Source organism: Microcaecilia unicolor, chromosome 2 (genome assembly GCF_901765095.1).
Source record: "Microcaecilia unicolor chromosome 2, aMicUni1.1, whole genome shotgun sequence".
Taxonomy (NCBI): domain Eukaryota; kingdom Metazoa; phylum Chordata; class Amphibia; order Gymnophiona; family Siphonopidae; genus Microcaecilia; species Microcaecilia unicolor.
Window position 1 is genome coordinate 325,690,445 of NC_044032.1, and position 24,311 is coordinate 325,714,755.

Here is a 24,311-nt window from a genome sequence, read left to right on the forward strand (position 1 = left end):
CATGGACTCCCAGTCTGCATAGCGATGCTGCAACTACTGCTAGACATTTGGTAAATACCCTGGGAGCTGACATGAGGCCAAAAAGCAATATGCAGTAGTGGTAGTGTTGTGTTCCCAACCAAAATCAGAGATACTTCCAGTAGGCTGGAAGTATCGGGATGTGAGTATATGGGCCTTCTTTGCTTTTACCCTACGCTATCTATTAAAATGTTCTACTACATAATGTGTTGACATTGTAAGTAGTGTACTATGCTATACTTTGTATTGTTATTTGAATATTTTTACTGCTGTAATTATCTACTGCTTATGTTTGATTTATTTTTACTGTACACAACCTTGAGTGAATTCTTTCAAAAAAGCAGTAAATAAATCCTAATAAAATAAATAAATAATAATGGAATAACTTTTCATAGATAGAGTAGTAATTTGTTATAAATTGTGATGTGTGTCATTTGGAGGAGCTGGTTACAGGGACACCCTAGCACATGTTATATTCTTGCAAAGATTTTTTCCCCCCGGTAAAGCACCACTAAAACAGACATCATGTTATGAGAATCAGGTGCTCAACATAGAGTTTCTATTTATTTATTTATTTATTTATGACATATATATCCCACATCAAACATGAATTAGGTTGAAACCTGGGAGCATTAAAAAAATTTTTTTCCTGTGCCTAGATCAAAAGAAAAAGATGGCATATGGGAACTTGCTCCTTTTGTTTTCTGAATTGCAATGGTATATTATAAAAGTGCACTTGATATTTTTTATTACTACTATTAATACTGGTTGATATACAGCAGAAGTTAAGTCAACTTCATGCTTTCTAATATAATTTTTTAACAGCATTTTCTCAGTTATTACCCAAATGCGGACACAATTATAATGTTAAGTTTTGGATGTTACTGAATTCTATTATTCTGCACTTCCAATTCTGGCACAGAATAAATCATCACAAGGATAAGAAAACCTATGGACTGCATTAGGGGTTTATAGCCCATTTAGGGGGTCTTTTACTAAAGCTTAGCTCAAGCTATCTACAGCAGGGCCCTCCTCTCAGTACCCTTCTCCACCACCGCCAACTCCAGGCTCCGCTCATTCTGCCTCGCCTCACCCTATGCTTGGAACAACCTTCCTGAGCCCTTACGTCAAGCCCCCTCCCTGCCCGTCTTCAAGTCTTTGCTTAAAGCCCACCTCTTCAATGCTGCGTTCGGCACCTAACCCTTACCGTTCAGTGAATCCAGACTGCCCCAATTTGACTGCCCCTATCGGACCGACCGTTCACTTGTCTATTAGATTGTAAGCTCTTTGAGCAGGGACTGTCTCTCTTTGTTAAATTGTACAGCGCTGCGTAACCCTAGTAGCGCTCTAGAAATGTTAAGTAGTAGTAGTAGTAGTAGCAGGGCCCATTTTATTCTTATGGTCCCTGCTGCATATAACTCGAGCTAAGCTTTAGTAAAAGACACCCTTAGTTATGTTTAAACAAATGAGAGATCTGCATGAAAGAAAATATTTATTTTTATTATTTTGACTTATGAAAACCACTTGCCCCTGAAACATGCTCAAAACAGAATAAATCCATTTGTACAAAAGAGTTGAGGTGAAGATGTGATTCCATGTGCCCCAAAGCAGATTACAACAACAGTTAAGATGAACCCGTCAATAAACAGGATATCCTAACTGAAATTTGGCCATGTATTACTGTATTGTATAGAACAGTGTAGAAACATCAGTACAAAATACAGCCTTCATTAGTGCTGTTTCCAACAGCTACAATAATTCTTGAAGCTGTTTTAGTGATATTCAGTTTTTATTTCATGATATTCAGTTTTTATATCTACATATGGGAAGCTTTCAAATAAATAAATAAATAAATAAATCTTTTGTCCTCCACCTTTCAAGGCACTGCCTATCCAACCTGAACAGCTTTTGACTTTTTACAGATGGACCACGCATAGGCAGTTCCTTATTTCTAATAATCTTTTTACTATTGTTTTGGGTGAACCAGTGTGGTGGCAATCTCCGTCTAATGCCAGCAAATTCCGCCTACTGGCTTCAGCCCAGATAATGGGCTAGATAGGCTCACCCCACCACCTGATTTATCTAACTTACTTGGGGGGAACTGATGTCAAGATCATCTGCAGGGGGTAGGGGGATGGATAGAATGATGTATGCTGGACTGGAAGACAAAGTTCCAGACCGCGGGGGGAGGATTAGAAGGTGAGAAGCTAGAATGGATGGGGTGTAGAGGGAGAGAAAGAGAGACATGTTGGCCTCATGAGCAAAGGAGAGGGAGGAAGAGATGGTGGACAGCAAAAGACAGAAAAGCAGAGGTAATGGGGAATAGGGGAAGAATAAATCCCTATGGATTGAAATTCCATGTATAAAGGGGAAAAGGATGGTTTACTATCATCCACCTGACCAGGATGAACAGATGGATGTAGAAACGTTATCAGAAATTAGGGAGGCTAACAAACTGGGCAACATAATAATAATGGGTGGTTTCAATTACCCTGATATTGACTGGGTAAATGTAACATCAGGACATGCTAGGGAGGTAAAATTCCTTGATGAAATCATGGACTGCTTTATGGAGCAGCTGGTACAGGAGTCAACAAGAGGAAGAAAAATTCTAGACCTAGTCCTTAGTGGAGCGCATGATCTGGTGCAGGAGATAATAGTGCTGGGCCGCTTGATAACAATGTTCATAATATGATCAGATTTGATACTGGCTTTGGAGTACACACAGGAAATCCAATACGTTAACATTTAACTTTCAAAAAAGGAGACTATGATAAAATTAGATGAATGGTGGAAAAAAAACTTACAGGAGCAGCTGCAAAGATCAAAAATTTACATCAGGCATGGATGCTGTTCAAAAATACCATCCTGGAAGCCCAGACCAAATATATTCCAAATTAAAAAAGGAGGAAAGAAGACCAAATGACAACCGGCATGGTTAAAATGTGAGGTGAAGGAAGCTATTAGAGCTAAAAGAAAATCTTTCAGAAAATGGAAGAAGGATCCAACTGAAAATAATAAGAAACAGCATAAGGAATGGCATGTCAAATGTAAAGTGCTGATAATGAAGGCAAAGAGGGACGTTGAAAAAAAGATTGTGTTGGAGGCAAAAACACATAGTAAAATTTTTTTTAGGTATATTAAAAGCAAAAAGCTGGCAAAAGAATCAGTTGAACCACTAGATTACAAAGCATATTCAAAAGCATGGATTAATGAGACAAAGCCAACATGGTGTAAAGGGATCTGCTTCTTCCGCTCTGGGTTGTAGTCGGAAGTCCTGTTCCTTGCACAGGTTTCCGGTAAGGTACAATACTGCAATTAGGACTTACGGCAAAAAGTTTTATTTCAAGTTCAGTTCCGCACACAGAATCCCAATGCAGTTCCCAAAAGTCCAGGCTTGGTTCAGGAAAAACACTGGCCCAATTCAGATGGCTCACTCCCCCCCCCCCTTCAAAGGCCAGGTGGGGGTTGCCCTCTTCCGTCCAAGAGGGGACCTTTTCCCCCCCTAAGAAGGGTGCTTTAACAGTTCCACCTGCTTTTCTCTATAACAGAACAGTTCCAACAAACTCTCATAGAAAAATATCCACAAAGGAAAACAATACTTCATTCACCTTTCCTCTTCTTAGCACAGATGATGCCCTGCAGTGAGCAGGGCAAGCAATTCACCTCCCTCTTCACAGCACTTCCACATCTGTGACCTCCCACACTGCCCTTATGTGCTGGAAAAGGATGCATTTGTATTCTCCCACTCCATGGTAGTGTGCTCTTCCAGGCAGGGAAGATCTAGTGGCAGGCTCTCTCCCTCCTCCACGTACTCCATGGATTCTTTCCTTGAATAAGACTCTTCTCTCTCCTGGTTGCTGGGAGCTTCCAGGAAATCTGACCCTCCCTGACTCACTCTCTCTCTCTATCACACACACACACATTCACTCTCTCTCTCTCTCTCTCTCACACAGTCACTCTCACACACATTTTCTCAAACATACACACTCCAAGAAAAACCTTGCTAGCGCCCGTTTCCTTTGTGTCAGAAACGTGCCTTTTTTACTAGTAAATAAATAAAGAGTGAAGAGTGGGAATGCTGAGTGATTTCATTGGGGGAGGGGTTGTGTGAGGAGATTTGGATGATGGGTGGCTGAGGGAGGGAGTCTGTGATGGTTTGTGCTAAGTGGTTTCCCACCTGGTCCCTTCCCTTACAGTTTGTTGTAGTGAACACTTGGAGGTAATGGGTGGGAGGATGGGGGTTTGAGGTGTTTTAAGCTGGTACTTGCCTGGGGGTGGGGGAGGTTGGGGTGAAAATAAGGAGGCTTTCTGATAAAAGGTGAAGGAAAATGGAGATGAATAGCGGACTGTGTTTTGTTTGTGTGCAATACCACCACAAATGGAAGGTGAGACCTTGATGACACCGCAGGTCTTGTGGGAATATGATATGGTAATTTCATGGAATGTCCCTGGTCTTTGTACTTTCTGAAAGTAAATTTGATTCACTTCTACACATTCTACACCACTCAGGATTTTATAGACCTCAATCATATTCCCCTCAGCCATCTTTTTACCAAGCTGAAGATCCCGAACCTCTTTAGCCTTTCTTCTTATGGGAGGTGTTTCATCCTTTTTATCATTCTGGTTGCTCTTCTTTGAACCTTTTCTAGTTCTGCAATATATTTTTTGAGATATAGTGACCAGAACTAAAGGTGAGGTCACACCATGGAGTGATTCAGAGGCATTACAATATTCTTGGTTTTATTTTGAATCCCTTTCCTAATAATTCATAACATCCTGTTTCCTTTTTTGGCCGCTGCCGCACACTGGGCAGAAGATTTCAGTGTATTCAATTCAATTTTCAAATTCAAATCACTATTCACCCTTCTCCATTCAGAAAAATGGCCATTTAACCTTACCCTCTGTTTTCTGTCCAATAACCAGTTCCTAATCCACAGAATGACATTGCCTCCTATCCCATGACTCTTTAAATTTCTCAGGAGTCTCTCATGAGGAACTCTGTCAAAAGCTTTCTGAAAATCTAGATACACTATATCAACCTTTATTCACATGTTTATTAATACCTTCAAAGAAATGAAGCAAATTGGTGAGGCAAGACTCCCTTTGGCTGAACAATGCTGACTGTCTTATTAAACTATGTTTCTCTACTTGTTCCGTAATTTTATTCTTTATAATAGTCTCCACTATTTTCCCTTACTGGTCTGTAATTTCCCAGATCAACCCTGGAACCCTTTTTAAAAATCAGCATTACATTGGCCACCCTCCACTCTTCAATCTTCAGGTATATTAGTGAAAGGAGAAAGGCTAGAAATGGAATTGCAAGGCTAAATGTTGCTATGAATGCTATGTGGAAAGTGATGAGAAATAATCAGATGTGCTTAACAAATACTTCTGTTTGGTCCTTATTTATAAAAATAAAGATGATATTACACTGTTTACGGAAGAAAGTGTTTATGAACAACTTGAAAAACTGAAAGTGGACAAAGCTATGGGGCCAGGTAAGATCCATCCCAGAATCTTGAGGGAGCTCAGAGAGGTTCTGGTAGGTCATCTTAAAAATCCTTGGAGACGGGGGACGATCGAGATTGGAGAACAGCATATGTGGTCCCTCTTCACAAAAGTGGAGACAGAGAAGAAGCGGGCAACTATAGGCTAGTAAGTCTTACTTCAGTGGTTACAAAGGTAATGGAGGTGCTGCTCAAGGAAAGGCTAGAGAGTTTTCCGAATCGAACAGGTTAGATCCAAGGCAACATGGTTTGACCAAAGGAAATCTGATTGATTTCTTTGACTGGGTGACCAGAGAATTGGATAACTACTTGGATTTCAGTAAGGCCTTTGACACAGTCTCTCATAGGGGGCCCATAAATAAACTTAGTGGGTTAATGTTAGGACATAAAATGGTGAATTGGGTCTGGGAACTGGTTGACTAACAGACAGCAGAGGGTGGTGGTAAATGGAGTTTACTTGGAGGATAGAAATGTAAATAGTGGAATGAGCAACATTACTGAAGGGTTAGAAGGAAAAGTTTGACTTTTTGTGGAGGACACCAAGATTTGCAACAGAGTGGATTCTCCAGAGGGAGTGGACAACGTGAGAAGAGATCTACAAAAATTAAAAGAATGGTTGTATGTTTGGCAGTTAAAATTTAATGCGAAGAAGTACAAAGTGATGCACTTGGATATAGAAATCCAAAAAAGCAGTCTGTGCATGGATCAGGAGAGTGACCTTGGGGTAATAGTGTCTAAGGATCTCAAAGTGTCAAAACAATGTGACAAGGTGGTGGCTGTTGCCCAAATAATTCTAGGCTGCATAGAGAGAGGCGCAGCAAGCAGAAGATTACTGCAATGCACTCTATGCTGGCTGCAAAGAGCAAATAATCAAGAAACTTCAGACAGCTCAGAATACTGCAGCCAGACTCATATTCGGCAAATCAAAATATGAAAGTACAAAACCCCTACGAGAAAAGCTGCACTGGCTCCCACTCAAGGAATGCATCACGTTCAAAATATGCTCACTAGTTCACAAAATCATTCACGGAGACGCCCCAGCTTACATGTCAGACCTGATAGACCTACCACCCAGGAATGCAAAAAAATTATCCCGCACATTCCTTGATCTTCACTTCCCCAACTGTAAAGGTCTAAAATACAAATTAACGCATGCGTCAACCTTTTCCTACCCGAGTACACAATTCTGGAACGCGCTACCGTGCAACTTAAAGATGCTCTATGAACTAACAACTAACTTCCGCAAACTACTGAAGACCCATCTCTTTGATAGGGTATACCACAAAGATCATCAAATGTGAATTCCTGTACAAATATCCAGAACTGACTACAATATTCGATTGTTAAATCTACTAATATGTTTTATCATTATCAAGTAACCCAAGATCCTCCTGTAATGCCAAATATATATTTTCTTTTATGTTTCCACTATTCATGATGTATTGTAAGCCACATTGAGCCTGCAAAGAGGTGGGAAAATGTGGGATACAACTGCAATAAATAAATAATAAATAAAATAAAGAAAGAAAGGGGGTGTTGATGCCCCTATACAAGTCACTGGTGAGGCCCCACTTGGGAGTACTGTGTCCAGTTTTGGAGGTCTTATCTCTTCAGGGACAAAAAAAGACGAGGCGGTTCAGAGGAAGGCAACAAAAATGGTACAAGGTTGAGAAGAGACTGGAGGATTTGGATATGTATATACTAGAGAAAAGGAGAGAGAAAGGTGATATGATACAGACATTTAAGTACTTGAAGGTATTAATATACAAACACACCTCTTTCAGAGATGTAGGGGTGGTAGAAGACATGAATGGTGGTTGCAGGGAGGTAGACGCAGGAGTAACATCAGGTAATACTTTTTACAGAGAGGGTACTGGACATCTGGAACGTCCTTCCAGGAGAGGTAGTAAAGTCAAAAATTGTGTGGGATAAACACAGGGGATGCCTAAATAGGCATCTGCTGAGATGTTAAGTTGGGCAAGAGTAGTGGGACCTAAGGTCAAAGCCGGACAGACTTCTACCATCTGTATCCCGCAAATGGCGAAAGACTGAAAGAAGATTCACCAAATCCAGCATGGAGAATCTACAGCTGATGCTAGTCAGACTTCTATGTTCTGTGTCCTGCAAATGGCAAAAAGACTGAAGAAGATTCAGCAGCTCCGGCAACTCCAGCATTGGGGGAATCAAGAGGGAATCAGTTTATTGGAATTCATTACTGCATTTGGAAGTGTCAGGTACAATCGGCTGCTGATTTAGACATGTTTTTAGAAGGACATTTTGGAATATTAATTCCTACTAAAAAGAAAACTGGTTTGACCCCTGAGGCAGGCACTTCTCTGCGCCAAAACACGGCCCGTGTCGGGTCCATTTCATTAAAGATTGTACCATTGTTCCAGTCTTGGAGGCCCTTTTGTGCTTCTTCTTGCTGTGAAGCTTTGGCAACGCCAGTGTAGTAGATCACCTTATAGTCACGAGCAGGGAGTTAGGATACTGTGTAGCTCATAGGGGAGGGGAAGACCTCTTGACTGTTAAGCTGAATACTGTCAGCAATACTTGGGAATGATATGATCATAGCCAAGACTCGTTCATGTTTGGCTGCCTATATGGTTGGCATGGTGGAGCCTTGACAACCAGTGTTTATGCATGAGTGGTTGGGGCCCCACACAGAGTGGCAGGAATGGCTCTAGCCACCTTGTTGAGCAGACTGTGTGGACCGTGGGGGGTCTTTAATCTGCTGTCATTTACTGCAGTGTTTATCAACTAGATGTGCCGTGGGAGTTGGGCCAGCTTAATTTGGTGTACCTTTGAAGTTTTCTTGTCTCTAGCATTTGGTGGCAGCAAGCAGCAATTCATATAGCCTGCCACTGCCAACCCTGGAGCCTTCTCTTGGATGCAACTTCCTGCTTCCGCATAGGTGGGAAGCATCAGAGAAGGCTCTGGGGTTGGTGCAAGTAAGATGTATGAATTGCTGCTCACTGCCACTGATCTCTAGAGACAAGAAAAGTTTTAATTAGAATATGGGGGGGGGGGGGGGGGGGGGGGGCGCAAGAGTGACAAGTTTGATGCTTGGTTGCCGGCTGGAGAAGAGACAGGAGGGAGAGATGCTACACTATTTGTGGAGTGGGGGGAAGAGAAGGTAAATGCTGGACCATTTGTGAGGGTGGGGGTCCCTAGTGTAGCTGGGTTGCCCTTCCAGGACCCAACCAGGCTTGACCCTGCTTAGCTGCCTTCTTCTTCACACAGCTGCTGCCTCCCTCCACAGCAATCTGGCTGCTTTGAGCCTCAGCTCCAGGCCCTGAGAACTTCCAGGACTCCTTCCTCCCTCCGTTCCCTTTCACAGAGGCACATTTAAAGCACAACGTTTATAAGTAAGGGCTTTTATTTTCTTGCTTCAGGTCACCATAATCGGCCAGGCACACCTTAACTCCAGGTTGTTTAGGGCTTGCTACCCAAAGCACAAGTCAGGTTCAAAACAGTCCATATAACTTCACTTCACTTGACCTAAGATTACTTCTCTTAGGGAACAGTACATTATCAGAAAGAAAAAAACACAGTAGCTTAGTAGGTTGCAGCCATAGGCGCCCCGTATAAGAGGCTTGGGGAGGCTAAGCCTCCCCAGCCCAGCTCTGACCTTCCCCGCGGCCTGCCCCTGCCGAAATCTTCTTCTGCTGCTGCCGCCGCTTCTATTGAGCAGCGGCAGCCAGGAACGACATCTATGCAGCTGATCCGCTGCTGCCGCTTCTCTCAGAGCCAGCACAAGAAGAAAAAGCAGCGCGGGGCCGCAGTAGCGTTCAGACATGCGCTGTCGGCTCTGCCGGTCTCTGCCCCGTGACGTCAATTTCCCGTTCCGGGGGTAGAGGACCGGCAGAGCCGACAGCGCATGTCTGAACGCTGCTGCGGCCCCGCGCTTCTTTTCCTTCTGTCAGCTAAAGAGGCCCGGGCCGGAGGGAGAGAAGAGAACGTGGCCACTGGCTGGAAACGGTAGGAGGGGAGAGAAGGAGAGCAGGGGAGAGCCAGGGGACATGGCCAGTGCAGTGGAGAGCCAGAGAGCAATAGGGAGAGAAAGAGGGGACATGGAAAAAAGCAGGGCAGAGCCAGGGACATGGAAAAAAGCAGGGGAGAGCCAGAAAGAGATGGGGAGAGAAAGAGGGGCCATGGAAAAGAGCAGGGGAGAGCCAGGGACATGGAAAAAAAGCAAGGGAGAGCCAGAAAGAGATGGGGAGAGAAAGAGGGGCCATGGAAAAGAGCAGGGGAGAGCCAGGGACATGGAAAAAAAAAAGCAAGGGAGAGCCAGAAAGAGATGGGGAGAGAAAGAGGGGCCATGGGCAGGAGAGAGAGAGAAGCTGCTGGGGAGAAACTGGGGGAGACCCTAGCTGTCAGACTGAGAAATGCTGGCTGGATGAAAGGAGGGAGAAAGAGGAAAAATGCTGGAAGGAGGGAAGACTCTGGTAGGGAGGGAAAGAGGAAAGACACTGGAAGGATGGGGTGAGAGAGGACATGCTGAATGGAAAAGGGTCAAGAGAGAACTGTCTAGAAGGAAGGGGAGATAGAGGAAGACAATGGACGCAAGGATTGGGAGAGGATAATGGGTGGAAGGATGGAGAGAGAAAGAGGGATAACACTGGATGGCATGGTAGGAGAGAAAGAGGGAAGGTGCTGGACATGGATGGAGGGGAAGGGGAGTATATGCACATGGATGGAGGGAAGTGAGGAGAAATGGATGGAGGGAAAACTGTTGAATTTAAGAGCTGGATAGGGACATGGCTACAGTTGGTAGACAGGACGCATAAGGACACAGGAGGATGGTGGACATGGTGAGAGAAAAAATATCAAATGGAAAGAAGACACTGCATAAAACAGAAGACACTGGGACCAAAGCGAATAGAAAAACTAAATGATCAGACAACAAAGGTAGAAAAAAGTATTTTATTCAGAATTTATTAACTGGAATATGTCAGCTTTTGGAAATGTGCATCTGTGATGTTTTGCATGTAAATTTCAATTTTTCTAGTATTGCTGCATGCTGAGTCTGACTTCTTGAGGTAACTTTCCAGTTCAGTATTTTGCCTTCATATCTGTTGTGTCATGTATTTTTCATGTGTGATCAAGGTGCAGTATTCTGCTAGCGTGTAGTATTTTCAGCCCTTTTTGGGGTTTTTTTTGTTTCACTAGGTTGTACACTGGAGTTTTAGAGTCCCGTGTAATTACAGTGCTGCCTTTCCACACATAAGGTTTAGCTCGTCCTGTCCTTGGAATTAGTACTGTTATGGTTTGGTAAGGCTATATGAGTGTGTTTTTGCACAAGTTTGTGTATAGTGTTTTGCAGTGGAGAGATTGTGTATTGGCCTTACTAAGGTGGCACCAAATCATCAGAAAGGGTTTTAGAGCCTAAATCATGACACACTATCTCTTGAAGGATCTACATATAGTCATTCATAAAAGGAGCTCATTGGGAACACTTTCCACCTTAAAAGGGTGTTTTGTGGCTCTACATGAGAATTGTGATATTATGATCCCTTGTTTCATATTGTTGACGGTCTGCATTTTCCGTATGGGTGGTATATTGGTTTATTAGGGTCTGCCCAGTGTTATGGTACAGTAAGGTTTATGAGTGTGTTTTTGCACAAATTTGTGCATAGTGTTTTGCAGTTGAGCAATTGTGGTTAGTACATGCTTTGAGCAACCACTTTATTCTTTGACATATGATACATATTTGATATCTAACTTTAATAAAAGGTATTAATTGTGACTTATTTTTACTTATTTTTTTCTGTTGTCAGACAATTATGGATGTAAGCCCCGCCTCTGGCCCCACCCCTAACCCACCCCCTTTAGCCTCCCCAAACAGTTGGGCCACCGACCGCCTATGGTTGCAGCCCAGACCTTTTCAGTAGGAAACAGTTTACACAGTCTTTCTTGCACCTCCTTACAGCACAGTTACACAGCTTGGTTCCCACCTGGTTCAGGCTGGGGTTTCAATTGTGCCCAGCCCTTTTTCTCTCCCAGGGCTGCACTTGTTCCCTCTTTAGTAGAGATCTTCTCCAGCGCCTCAGCCTCTCTCTGCCAGTCTTCCACCAGTCTCTCCAAGGCACAGCTAGCCACCCTCTTACAGCAGCTTTTCGGGTTTGAGCCAGAGCTCCAATCTCCATCTGTTCCTCCTCTAGCCCTTCAGTAATCTCTATTTTATCCTCCTCTTCAACTTTCCCCGCCCCCAATCTCTCCAGCTGGCCCTCATCACCTTCCTCAGAGACCATTTCCCAATATTCTATCTCCTCCCCTAACTCTTGCACAGCCGGGTGGGGAAGAGAAGGATTCTGGGACTGGTAGTTCCTCCCCTTCTTCCTTAACCCAGCCAACCTCTCTGCCTCCGGTAGCCCAGCTTTCTGAATGTGGGTGTTGTGCACATGAAATCTGCCCCGTTGGGATTCCCCGGCTCCTTGCACCCCCTTTCTTCGTGCCTTCCCGGATCCCCTTTCACCTGCACTCTCACACTAGTCACAGATATTCAGCGGCACCTAACTTTCTAGAAGCCAACATGTTACAAGACCTGAGGCAACATGGCATTACCAAAGGAAAATCCTGCCAAACGAATCTTATTGACTTCTTTGACTGGGTGACCAAAGAACTGGATGAAAGATGTGCGGTAGATGTAATCTACTTGGATTTCAGCAAAGCCTTTGATACAGTCCCCCACAGAAGACTCGGGAATAAGAAAAGGTTGCACTTAGGACCGAAAGTGGTGAACTGGATAGGAAACTGGTTGACCAGCAGGCAGGTGGTGGTAAACAGAATCCGCTCTGAGGAAAGGAAGGTGAGCAGTGGAGTTCTGTAAAATATGGTAACATATATTAAATGTTTTTTTCCTGGGGCTCTGAGGGGGCTGTTCCAGGGTTTTGGTGGATGCTGCTGGCTGGAAAAGGTTTAAAGTTAGTTTGGAAATTATTAATGGAGTTAGGTGAAGTGTGAGATGTTTCTTAAATATGGTTTTATTTTACAAAAGAATAACCCATGATTGGGTGGGGATTGTACTATAAAATGTTCCTTGCTGTTTTGGGTACAAGTCAGGTTAAAATTGACTTTGAAACTCCCTATATAGGAAGTTTTGCAGTAACTTCTATGGGGGAGGGAGAGCAGCCAAGATTCTAAACAGATCAGAGAAAAAAAACAGTCTTTAGCTGACAAGCTGATTGGTTGAGTGATGTCAGATTTTCATCTAGGGGGGGTGAGTTGCCAGCAGTGTTGCCAGGTGGGCGGTTTTCCGCGACCCGCCGCGGGAAATTTTTGCCCGCGGCGGGTTGCGGTTTTTTGGGCTTCTTTTTTTGTCTTTTGGGCGGTTTTTAGGCGTTTTTTTCGGCCGCGGGGGGCGGGGTTAGGGACGTTTTGGGCGGGGTTAGGGACGTTCTGGGCGGGGGTCGATGACGGGGGAGGCGGGGCCAATGACGGGGAGGCGGGGCCAATGACGGCGGGGGCAGGGTGATGACACCGGGGGTGGGGGTGTCAGGGGCGGGGTTTGAGTTTGGGCGGGTTTTGGGCTGGATTTAGGCTGGTTTGGGTGGGAAAAAAATTTTCCACCTGGCAACCCTGGTTGCCAGGGAGACTGCTGAGTGAACTGAAGACGAGAGCAGGGAATGACTGGGAGAGAAATGTATGCTGAGTGTGTGAAATGTAAGAAATAAAAGTATATTTTATGAGTTTAAAGTGAAATAAGTGACATTGAAAAAGGGTACTTTGATATTGGAAGTGAGCTGAGGTGAGTGTGAATGTTCCAGTATAGCACTGAATTTCCAGAGATACGTGATTTACCATTTTAGGTTGAGAGAGGCTTTGATTTGTGGTGGGAATTGTACTATATGAGAAAGCCTATAAGGGTGTCAGGAAAACAAATGTGTAAGGATTTTGGAAGGACTGAGAGGTGAATCTGATATTTGGAGAATGTTGCTAGTAGGCAATGTCTGTGTGGAAGGTGTGTTTTGTGCACATGTTCTGATTGCAGCAACAAAGCTTGAGGTGGCAGATTAAGCTCTAATTTTGTATGAGTGTGCTGTATGCTCCAGATTGATCTGATAGCTATGCAGAGTAATGTTATGTATTGGAGTGGGGCTTGTGAGATGAAATGTTGAAACATCATTGGAATAGGGACTGTGTACTGAGTGATGGTTCTGAATGCAGTGCTGAAGCCTGCTGGAGCTTAAAGAACAGGGAATCAACAGTGAGAAATAGGTTTTGTAGTGAGAAAACCTTTAACTTATTTTATTTCAATTAGAGAGTGTGGCCACAGTATTGAGAATTGCTTAATTGTCACCAGAGTGGAGTCAGTTCCTGGACAAGTACAGGGAATTTAAGATTTTGCTTCCCTAATTATTTTCTTTATAAGTTAGGTTTAGGAAGAAGAACTCTGTGAATCGTCCTCGAAAGGGTTCCGGCTGAGCTCCAACGCAAGAAAGACATCACCTAAATAAATCCAAATACAGCTAAGTGACATTGTCAAGGGTGTTGAAAGGAATATATTATTTTTTCACAACATCTTAAGGGAAAACCAAGGAACAGAACATCAGATATTAAAAATCCATGAGATCCCTGCAAAGTCACCAATAGTGCACACAGACTCCAATTTTTACATCAGGAAAGAGAATAATAAATATCTCATTTTGATAAAAAGACAATTTAAATACTTATCTGAAAAGGTTCTTTTCTGCCTTTTTGGGTGAAACAGAAAAAGTTAAGGGTATACATGCAGTTCTACATTTGAATGTTGAATATGTTATTGCAGTTCTATTAAGCCACACACTAATTGTGAATTAGAGTTTATTTGAATGAAAATTTGCTTGCATTTGTATTCAATAAAGAAAAAAATATTTTGCAAATCTGAAAGTTTGGTCCTTCCATTTCAGGAACCAATCCTAAATTTAGCTTCTTTTCCTCCTTTATTCTTTGAGAGTAAAGGACGAGATTAGTTTATTTGTTCCATTCTCTCGGCTGTGAGTGTGTGTTCCCTGGATATTCGCCACGACTACAACAACAGGTATCTGGGAGCACATCATAGAGTGGAGGAGTGGCCTAGTGGTTAGGGTGGTGGACTTTGGTCCTGGGGAACTGAAGAACTGAGTTTGATTCCCACTTCAGGCACAGGCAGCTCCTTGTGTCTCTGGGCAAGTCACTTAACCCTCCATTACCTGCCATGAGTGGGAATGCGCGGGGTACAAATGTAACAAAAAAAAAAAAACAAAATCACTACAGTCCAGCCGAGAGGGGTGGTAACAGTTCCTCAAGGGTCGGTGCTGGGTCTATTCTGTTTAATATATTTGTGGGAGATATTGCTGAAGGGTTGGAAGGAAAGGTTTGCCTTTTTGTGGATGACACGAAAATAACCAATAGAGTGGAAACTCTGGAGGGAGTAGAAACAATGAGAAGGGATCTCCGAACATTTGAAGAATGGTCGAGGGTCTAGCAGTTAAAATTTAATGCCAAGAAGTGTACAGTGATGCACTTGGGGTGCAGAAACCCAAAAGAGAGATACCAGATAGGAGGGGAGAGATTTGTAAGCTTGACTCAGGAGAGAGACCTTGGAGTGTTGGTGTCCGAGGATCTAAAGGTGAAGAAACAATGTGACAAGGCGACGGCCATGGCCAGAATGATGCTAGGCTGCATAGAGAGGGGTATAACTAGCAGAAGAGAGGAGGTGTTGATGCCCTTCTACAAGTCATTGGGCCCCAATTGGAGTACTGTGTTCAGTTTTGGAGGCTGTATCTCGCTAAAGATGTAAAAAGACATGTGACATGATACAGACGTTCAAATATTTGAAAGGTATTAATCCGCAAACAAACCTTTTCTGGAGATGGGAAGGCGGTAGAACTAGAGGACATGAATTGAGGATGAAGGGGGTCAGACTCAGGATTAATGTCAGGAAGTATTTTTTCACGAACAGGGTGGTGGATACGTGGAATGCCCTCCCACGGGAGGTGGTGGAGATGAAAACGGTAATGGAATTCAAATATGCGTGGGATAAACACAAATGAATCCTGTTTAGAAGGAATAGGTCCACGGAATCTTAGTGGAGATTGGGTGGTGATGCCAGTAATTGGGAAGCAAAACCAGTTCTGCCTAAGTACTGTTATCATATTTAATGTTTCTTGAAAGTACATAATGAAGTACTGTTATCATATTTAATGCTCTCTTGAAAATACATAATGGACTCCCAAGACAGGAATTGATAGCATTATCATATTAAATGATGTACTGATTTTCACTAAATGGAATGAAAACATGCTTAGGGCTAAAGATGGCATTTCAAATGAGTTCCTGGGAACCTGGCCAGTTCCAGGGGATGCATTAGGAAATTGCCACATCCTCAAATACACGTCAGTCTTACTGAATTAAATGATGAGATCATGTTTATTGGTAGGTATAAAGACGGGAGATCAAAGACAAACAGACAGAGGTCTCTCCTGCGGAACAGATATGTTGCCCAGGCCCACTATGCCTCTCCGGCTGACTGTTCCGGGACCTCCCAGTAGCTGGTGAAGATGTCTGCAACTCAAGTGGTGATGTAAGATTTATGTAAGACATAAATAAAGTTTATGTAATAACTTTTGATCGCCTCTATAGTATATGTCTGACAGAGATATACCCAAAAGAACCGAAAGCAAAACACTGCTGTGAAGAGGCAATCCAGTGAGGCAAGCTTTCGGTACCCCTACACTTGGGTGCTCTGAGCCCATGTCTCACTGGCCCCTTAAGCTGGCATCTTCTCTCGCAACCCTAAACAGTATGCCAGGTTATTTCTCCCTCCCCTTTCCCACATGTTACTGCATTCCCCCTACCTCTCTCTCTTCTCCTTTCCCATCCAGCATTTTTCCTTCTTGCCCCCCCAACCCTGCGGTCCACTTCCTCCCCTCAAACCTGTTTTTTGTCTCCCTATTCCCTTCTTTCCAGTGTCCAACATATCCTCTCCCAACCCAAACTGTCTGCCATCTTTCTTCTCCCTCCTTTGCCACACATATTCCAGCATCTCTCTCTCCCCCCTCCTTCTTTGTTGAGCTTTGCCAATTCTTGCCCCCCCCCCTCAGATCCACTCCCTTCCCTCAAGTCTGTTCGCATCCTTTGACTCCTTCTCAGTAGAGCTGCTGTGAGCAAGAACCAGAAAGGCAGTGCCCAGTTTCATGCTGTAATGCTTCTAGCCAAGTTCTACCAGAACCATCCCCGTGGCAACAGGAAGTGTATCAGAGGGGGCAGTCCAGCCAGAGCCAGAGCCTGGCTGGAAACACTGTAGTACAGGACTCTGCACTGGCTAGTTTTAGTTTCTGCTCACAGTGGCTGCACCGGGAAGAAGCCACAGGGCTAGTACAGGTTTGAGAGGAGCAGATGCGCCTCCAAGAAAGGATAAAGCAGAACGGGGAAGGAGGAGGGAGAGAGAGATAAATACTGGAAAGCATTGGGCAGGAGAGGGAGAGTGAGGCACTCAGTTGAACAGCGGTTTTTTTTTTTTGGGGGGGGCAATGCCCCTCCTGGACCCTCCCCCCCAAGCTATGCCTATGTTTATGATCTATGCATGATCTGCCCAATATCTACCCCTGGGAATATCTTTGTACTAGTCACACAAACTTATGAGTAGAGCAGCTCTATATACATAAGTTTGCGTGAGTGTATAAAGAGAAATATAAATAAGGTGTTCACATTTGTGTGTCCATTGTGCAAGTAAATGTTTAGAATGCTAGCAGATAGGTGAATAACTTATGCATATTCCTGTCTCATCTAGATACTTGCACTTAGGTATGCTTTATGGCTGGGGCAAGTACAGATACATAAATGTTAGGCACACCAATACAGGGCTGTACTAGTATTTTATATTAGAACCTAGGTGCTTAAGTTCCATTAGAGAATAGGCTCCTACCGACTACCCTAAATGAATATAAATGGAGGTACCCAGTTATAGAATTACCCGAATATCCCCTATTCTATAACTTGGTGCCTAAATTTAAGCACCTTTTGAACATTTAGATTTTTAGAATATCAGCATTTATACGGTACATGTGCACTTGCATTCCTCCATGTTAGGTGTGTGCTCTGTGCTATTCTATAAATGATGTATGCAATTTGCTTAGCATATAAATGCAAAAATGTGTTCAGAGGGGAGAAGCATGGGTGGGACCAGCATTTATGCATGCAACGTGTAATTAAAGTCTGGAATTTGTTGCCAGAGAATGTGGTAAAAGCAGTTAGCTTAGCAGGGTTTAAAATAGGTTTGGATAATTTCCTAAAAGAAAAGTCCATAACCATTATTAAGAAGGACTTGGGCAAATCCACTACTCATTTCTAGGACAAGCAGCATAACATTTGTTTTACTCCTTTGGGATCTGCCAGGTACTTGTGACCTGGATTGGCCACTGTTGGAAACAGGATACTGGGCTGGATGGACCTTTGGTCTGTCCCAGTATGGCAACACTTATCTTGTTATTACTGTAATTTATAAACTAAAGTGCTGCATTTAGGCGTACATATGTATACCTGCTATTGACATGGTATAAGTGTCATGCTTAAATATAGGCATTTGATGTCAAATTTATGTTAGTACTCTAACAGAATTGATGTCCAGATGCTTTTATAGAATTTGCGCTCAGCACGCTATGTGCCTAAACTGTAGTGTCCAGTTATAGAATTGCTCCTATTTCTGTGCATAAAACAATGGTGAACGCTTAGAAATTGACTCCATCTCAGCAAGACCAATATGCATATAATCAGATTATTCATTTTCTTCAGACAGCAGGTTTGAAGCGCAAGTTAAGTGGGGAAGTTACATTTTTAGAGCAATTATGTGTGGAAACTGAAGAGTCCAAGGGACTGATCTCTAAGTTATACAGCCACTTGAGGGACTCCCTGGTGGTTAGTTGTAGACACCGGGATAAGTGGGAAAACGAATTGGGAGTGACATATACCCCTGAAGTATGGCAACAGATGGAACGAGCCTCAGTTCACAGCTCTCGAGCAATCAATATCCAAGAAAATTGTACAAAAGTAATATATCGTTGGTACCTCACCCCGTCAAGGCTACATCATATGTATCCTGGGACATCGAAATTATGTTGGAGAGGCTGTGGGCAGATTTGCACAATGGGACACATTTGGTGGTCTTGTAGAAAAGTACAAGCATTCTGGAAATTGGTGCGAGGCAGGTTACATGGCTGGGTGGAGGGTACCATACCATGGGATCCTGCAGTGTTTTTATTTAATAAACCGATCAGGGGGCTCACTATTCAGGGGGGCCAGCTGGCAAAACACTGCTTCAATGCAGCTCGATTGCTGATAGCACGGATGTGGAAACAGAGTGGATGTCCTTCAATACGGAGATGGTGCAATTTGGTGTGGTACATAAGTAATATGGAAAAATTAATGGCTAAGGAGAGTAAAACCCTAGCAAAATGGGAACAGATTTGGGCATCAGTGACCAAATCCTTACCGTAGACACGGATCTTGGAATCTTCTTTAGGGATGAGACATGGAGAAGAGGAAGGGAGGGGGGAGGGGGGTGGATTTCTTTGGGGATACTGGGTATATATAAAAGGTTTAAATGTTACAAGAAATGTTATTGCTTTTTATGAAAATTGCATTAGGAGTCTTTATGTATTATGCAAATTATTGTGAGAGGAACCTGTATGATAAGTGTCTGTAAAGCTTTGAGTTGTACTTTGTGGTTTCTCTCAATAAAGCTTCTTGTTAAAAATTAAAAAAAAAAAAAAAGAAATTGACTCCATAATAATAAAAAGCATTTGATAATCATAAAATATATGTATATTATGCTAAACCAATAATGCTGAAAATAGAATAGCATTTATAAATACCTGTTATATAGGTAAGAGCATCCCAAGGAATTCTGTTGTCTTGACAATAAAGGTTTAGATTAAGTAAGGCACACTCTCTATCACTGTCAGTAAATTCATAGCAGATGTTCCAGCCAAGTGGTCCAAATTTTTTCCTCTCCTGGATTTTAAAACAGAAATATTGTTATTTGAAAATATCTTTATTTACATTTCACAAGCAAAAGAACAAGCAATAATGAGACAACGCATTACTCTCTCCAGGAATTTTTTTTTAATGCTCCCAGGTTCCAATCTAATTCATGTTTAATGTGGGATAAAATGCCATAAATAAGTAAATAAATAGAAAGAAACTCTGAACGTTGAGCACCTGATTCTCATAACATGAGGTCTGTTTTAGAAGCCCTTTACCAGGAGAAAAAAAATCTCTGTACCAATATAACAGGGTTAGGGTGTCCCTATAACCAGCCCCTCCAAATGGCATACCGATTACAATTTATAACAAACCCTCCTCCCCTCTTCCCCCATTCTCTATCTCTGTCAATGGCTCTCATATCCTCCCTGTCTCCTCGGCTCGTAACCTTGGAGTCATCTTCAATTCCTCTCTCTCCTTCTCTGATCTTATTCAACAAACCGCCAAAACCTGTCGTTTCTTTATCTTCAACATTAGCAAAATTTGCCCCTTCCTTTCTGAACACGCTACCAGAACCCTTATCACCTCTCGCTTGGATTATTGCAATTTACTTCTCACTGGTCTTCCACTCAGCCATCTCTCTCCTCTCCAGTCTGTTCAAAATTCTACAGCATGACATATTTTCCGCCAAAATTGTTAATTATTTTATTTATTACATTTGTACCCCGCGCTTTCCCACTCATGGTAGGCTCAATGTGGCTTACATATTATATACAGGTACTTATTTGTACCTGGGGTAGTGGAGGGTTAAGTGACTTGCCCAGAGTCATAAGGAGCTGCCTGTGCCTACAGTGGGAATCGAACCCAGTTCCCCAGGACCAAAGTCCACCACTCTAACCACTAGCCCACTCCTCAAGTCACGTCACTAGCTCCCTGTCCGCTTCCGCATACAGTTCAAACTTCTCATACTGACCTTTAAATGCATCCATTCTGCTGCCCCCCCATTACCTCTCCACTCTCATCTCTCCCTACATTCCTCCCCGTGAACTTCGCTCACTGGAGAAATCTCTTGTCATCCCACTTCTCCTCCACTGCTAACTCCAGGCTACATTCCTTTTCCCTCACGGCACCTTATGCCTGGAATAGACTTCCTGAGCCTGTATGTCTAGCTCCATCTCTACCTGTTTTCAAATCTATGCTGAAAACCCACCTTTTCACCACTGCTTTTGGCTCCTAGCCTCTGCTCAATTGCCCTCCCCTTGTTCCTTCTCACCCAGTACTTCCCTCACCCTTAATTGTCTTGTCTGTCTGTATTTTTAGATTGTAAGCTCTATTGAGCAGGACTTCTCTCTGTGTCAGGTGTTCAGTGCTGCGTGTGTCTGGTAGCGCTATGCAAATGCTAATAATAATTATTATTATACTTCCTCTGTGTACATCCGTATGCATAAGCCGGCATGTTTGAAAATACTTCTTTACAGTATCCTCCCCATAGGCACCCGGTATAAGAGGCTTGGAGAGGCTAAGCCTCCCCCCCCCTGCTGCAGCAGAATGGATCAGCTGTGGAGTCCAGCTGCTCTGAGGGGATTAAATTGTTGATTTACCTCCATCCTCTCAGCAGGAGCTGCAGTGAAAGCCCTCTAGCAGTTGTAGAAATTGGTTTATGGTTTGTTTACCTTGCTGCTGGGAAAGCAGGGGGAGGTTGGATGGAGGTGTCCTGGGTTGCCAGGGAGATATTTAACGAGGATGACTTCCTGACCTGCACTGAGGACAGATAGCAGCAGAACGGATACTGGGCCAGCATGATCAGAAAAAGTCACCAGATAACAAAGGTAGAAAAGATCATTTTATTTTCATTATAATGTTTGGAATATGTCCACTTTGAGAATCAGGTGCACAACATTAAAAGTTTATATTTATTTACTTATTTATGGCATTTTATCCCACATTAAACATGAATTAGGGTGTTTTGTGGCTCTACATGAGAATTGTGATGATATGATCCCTTGTTTCATATTGTTGACAGTCTGCATTTTCCGTATGGGTGGTATATGGTGTATTAGGTCTGCCCAGTGTAATATTTATGGTACAGTAAGGTTCTGAGTGTGTTTTTGGACAAAGTTGTGCATAGTCTTTTGCAGTTGAGCGATTGTGGTTAGAATATGCTTTGAGCAACCACTTTATTCTTTGACATATGATACATATCTAATATCTAAATTTAATAAAAGGTATTAATTGTGACTTTTTTTATTTATTTTTTCTGCGTGTTATCAGACAATTATAGATTTAAGCTCCACCCCTGGCCCCACCCCTAACCCCACCCCCTTTAGCCTCCCCAAACAGTTGGGCCACCGACCGCCTATGATCCTCCCTACGATCCCCACCCCACCTACTCCAGGCCTCCTCTCCGCTCCCCTGAACTGCAGGTTCCCAGCACATACCTGAAGGCAGCCACCCTGGTGGTCTAGTGGATTCTTCGGGGCAGGAAAGCTCCCCAGTCTTTCCTGCTGCTGCCGGCGCTGACCCTTCCGTTGCCATATAGTCTTTAAAATGGCTGTCGAGACTTACAAGGGCGGCCTCGTAAGACTCCAGTGGAAGTCTCGTGAAACCACCGCTGGAAGTCTCGGCAGCCATTTTTAAAGAACGATGCAGCAGCAGGTGGGTCAGCGCTGGCAGCGGGCAGAAAAGACTGGGGATCTTTCCTGCCCTGAAGAATCCACTAGACCATCAGGGTGGCTGCCTTCAGGCATGGGCGTAGTTTGTTCATTTCATCTGGGGGGGGGGGGGGGGGGGGCAAAGGGTGTGACTTGGCATATTAGCATATTCATTTGCATACATACATATTCATTATGGCTCTTCAAAAAATACACACCCCAGACTAAAACACTGAATATGAAGCCAGTATATCAAAGCAATGGAGTTGCTTTTTTTTTTTTAACTGAAATGAGCCAGCACCAAGAGAAATTTCTCTCATTCTGCCCCACAAATTAGGAAGGGGAGAGTGCACTTTCCCTAGGCCTGATACAGCACCATCTCTGTTCGCTTTCTCCAAATCCCAGCTTTTTCTCCTTCCTTATCAGCAACTCTCCATACCATGCCACCCCCCCCCCCCCCCCAAACCAACACCAATACACCTGCTACTGGGAAACTGGAACAATCTGGACATTCCTATACAGCTGCTACATGCTAGCAGAATCCTTCACCTAAGTTGCACATGCAGAACATGGACAGACCCCTCACATGATACAAAATAAGGAAAAGAGGGAAAGTAGTGGAAGGATCTTCCAGCATAGGACATTATCATGCAGGTAATTGCCAATAAAGCCTCTTGAACAATTACCTGCGTGTTAGTGTCCTTGGCTGCAACCCGGGGCGGATGGCCGATGCGCACCCCCCCCCAGGTGCAGCACGACTCCCCCCCTGGCGCAATGCCCCCCCCCCCCCCCGTCTGCTGCGGAAAGAAAGTAACCTGTTCCGGGGCAGAGGGTGCAGGGAACCAGCGAAGCCGATAGGCGCGCAGCTGCTCTCTGCACCCCTCCAGCGGCGTGCACCTGGGGCGGACCACCCCCACTGCCCCACCCTTGCTACGCCACTGCTTCCACTACTTTCCTTCTTTTCCCTTCTAGACTATTCATGGTGGTCATCTGTTCCACCACCTCAGTGGTTTTTATCATTATACAAAACAGGGAACCACAGAAAAACTGAAACAGAGATCTCCCTCAAGAAAGCCAGACTCTGTAAGAAGTGCGTACACTGGTAAAAGAGAAACAGACCTGTACTCTGCAAAATAAAAAAATAGAAAAGATGATCATTTCACAAAGCAGGCACATCTCAGTCCTTAAAAAAGTATTAAATAAAAATATTTATTTTCTACCTTTGTTGTCCGAGCACTTTAATTTTCTAATTTGGCTGGTCCCAGTCTCTTTTCCACTTTCCACGTGTCAGTCTTCTCTAAATTCTTTTCCAAGTTGGCATTTCCATTTCTTTTCTCTCCTCTTGGCTTCTTCCTTTCCTTCTCTACATCTGTCTGGAAGTGACCTATCATTTCATGTTCCCTCCACCTTATTTGTTCATATTGGACATAACCTACTCTTCCCCTTATGACCCCCAATGTGCCTATCAATCCTGATCATTATTCTGTCATAACCTCACTTTGTATTTGTTCATGCTGGTATTGGCGACTGCTACTACTGCACTGCGTAAGCCACATTGAGCCTGCAAATAGGTGGGAAAATGTAGGATACAAATGCAACAAATAAATAAAATAAATAAATTTGTATTTATTCCCCTCTCACCTTAGTTTCTGTTTCACTTCTCATCTACAAAGGCAGCGTGATTACATTGCTAACGATGCTTGCAGTCCGGAAGATGGAAAGTGACACAGAAGCCTGCAGGAAGGAGTTGGAAAGAGAGGGAGAGATGCTGCCTTGCAAGCCATTTGGGGGGGGGGCAATGCCCCCTCACCCCCCAACTATGCCCATGCCTTCAGGTATATGCTGGGACCCTGCGGCTTGAGGGGAGAAGAGGCAAACTGGCTCGCCCTGCCTCAACAACCGGCTTGCAAAATGTCAAAAAATTAACAGCTGGCTCTTGCGAGCTGGCTCCAGCGCACCACTGCCCCTAGGGTACCCCACTGCTCTGCTGGGATGTCTGTGTGGCCAGTCTACAACGAATGCTGCCCCCCTCAATACATCCCAATAGCTTGTTTTTGTGCGTTTTTCCATTGGACTTTTTTTTTTTTTAATGGTCCTAAAAGATAGACACACTGAGCACAAAAACATTTAGCAAATGACCATTTTCAAAAACAAAAAGATAAGACATTTTTCTGATTCAAAAATTATT

General features: G+C 43.6%; 1 protein-coding gene across 1 annotated transcript in view; it reads right to left on the bottom strand.

Moving 5' to 3' along the window:
• Positions 1–24,311, bottom strand: part of DNAH6 (dynein axonemal heavy chain 6) — a 2,906,060-nt gene that overhangs the window by 563,334 nt on the left and 2,318,415 nt on the right. Inside the window, exon 70 of the mRNA XM_030192089.1 lies at positions 19,364–19,502. Coding sequence (XP_030047949.1) covers positions 19,364–19,502 — 139 coding nt within the window. The remainder of the gene's footprint in view (positions 1–19,363; positions 19,503–24,311) is intronic.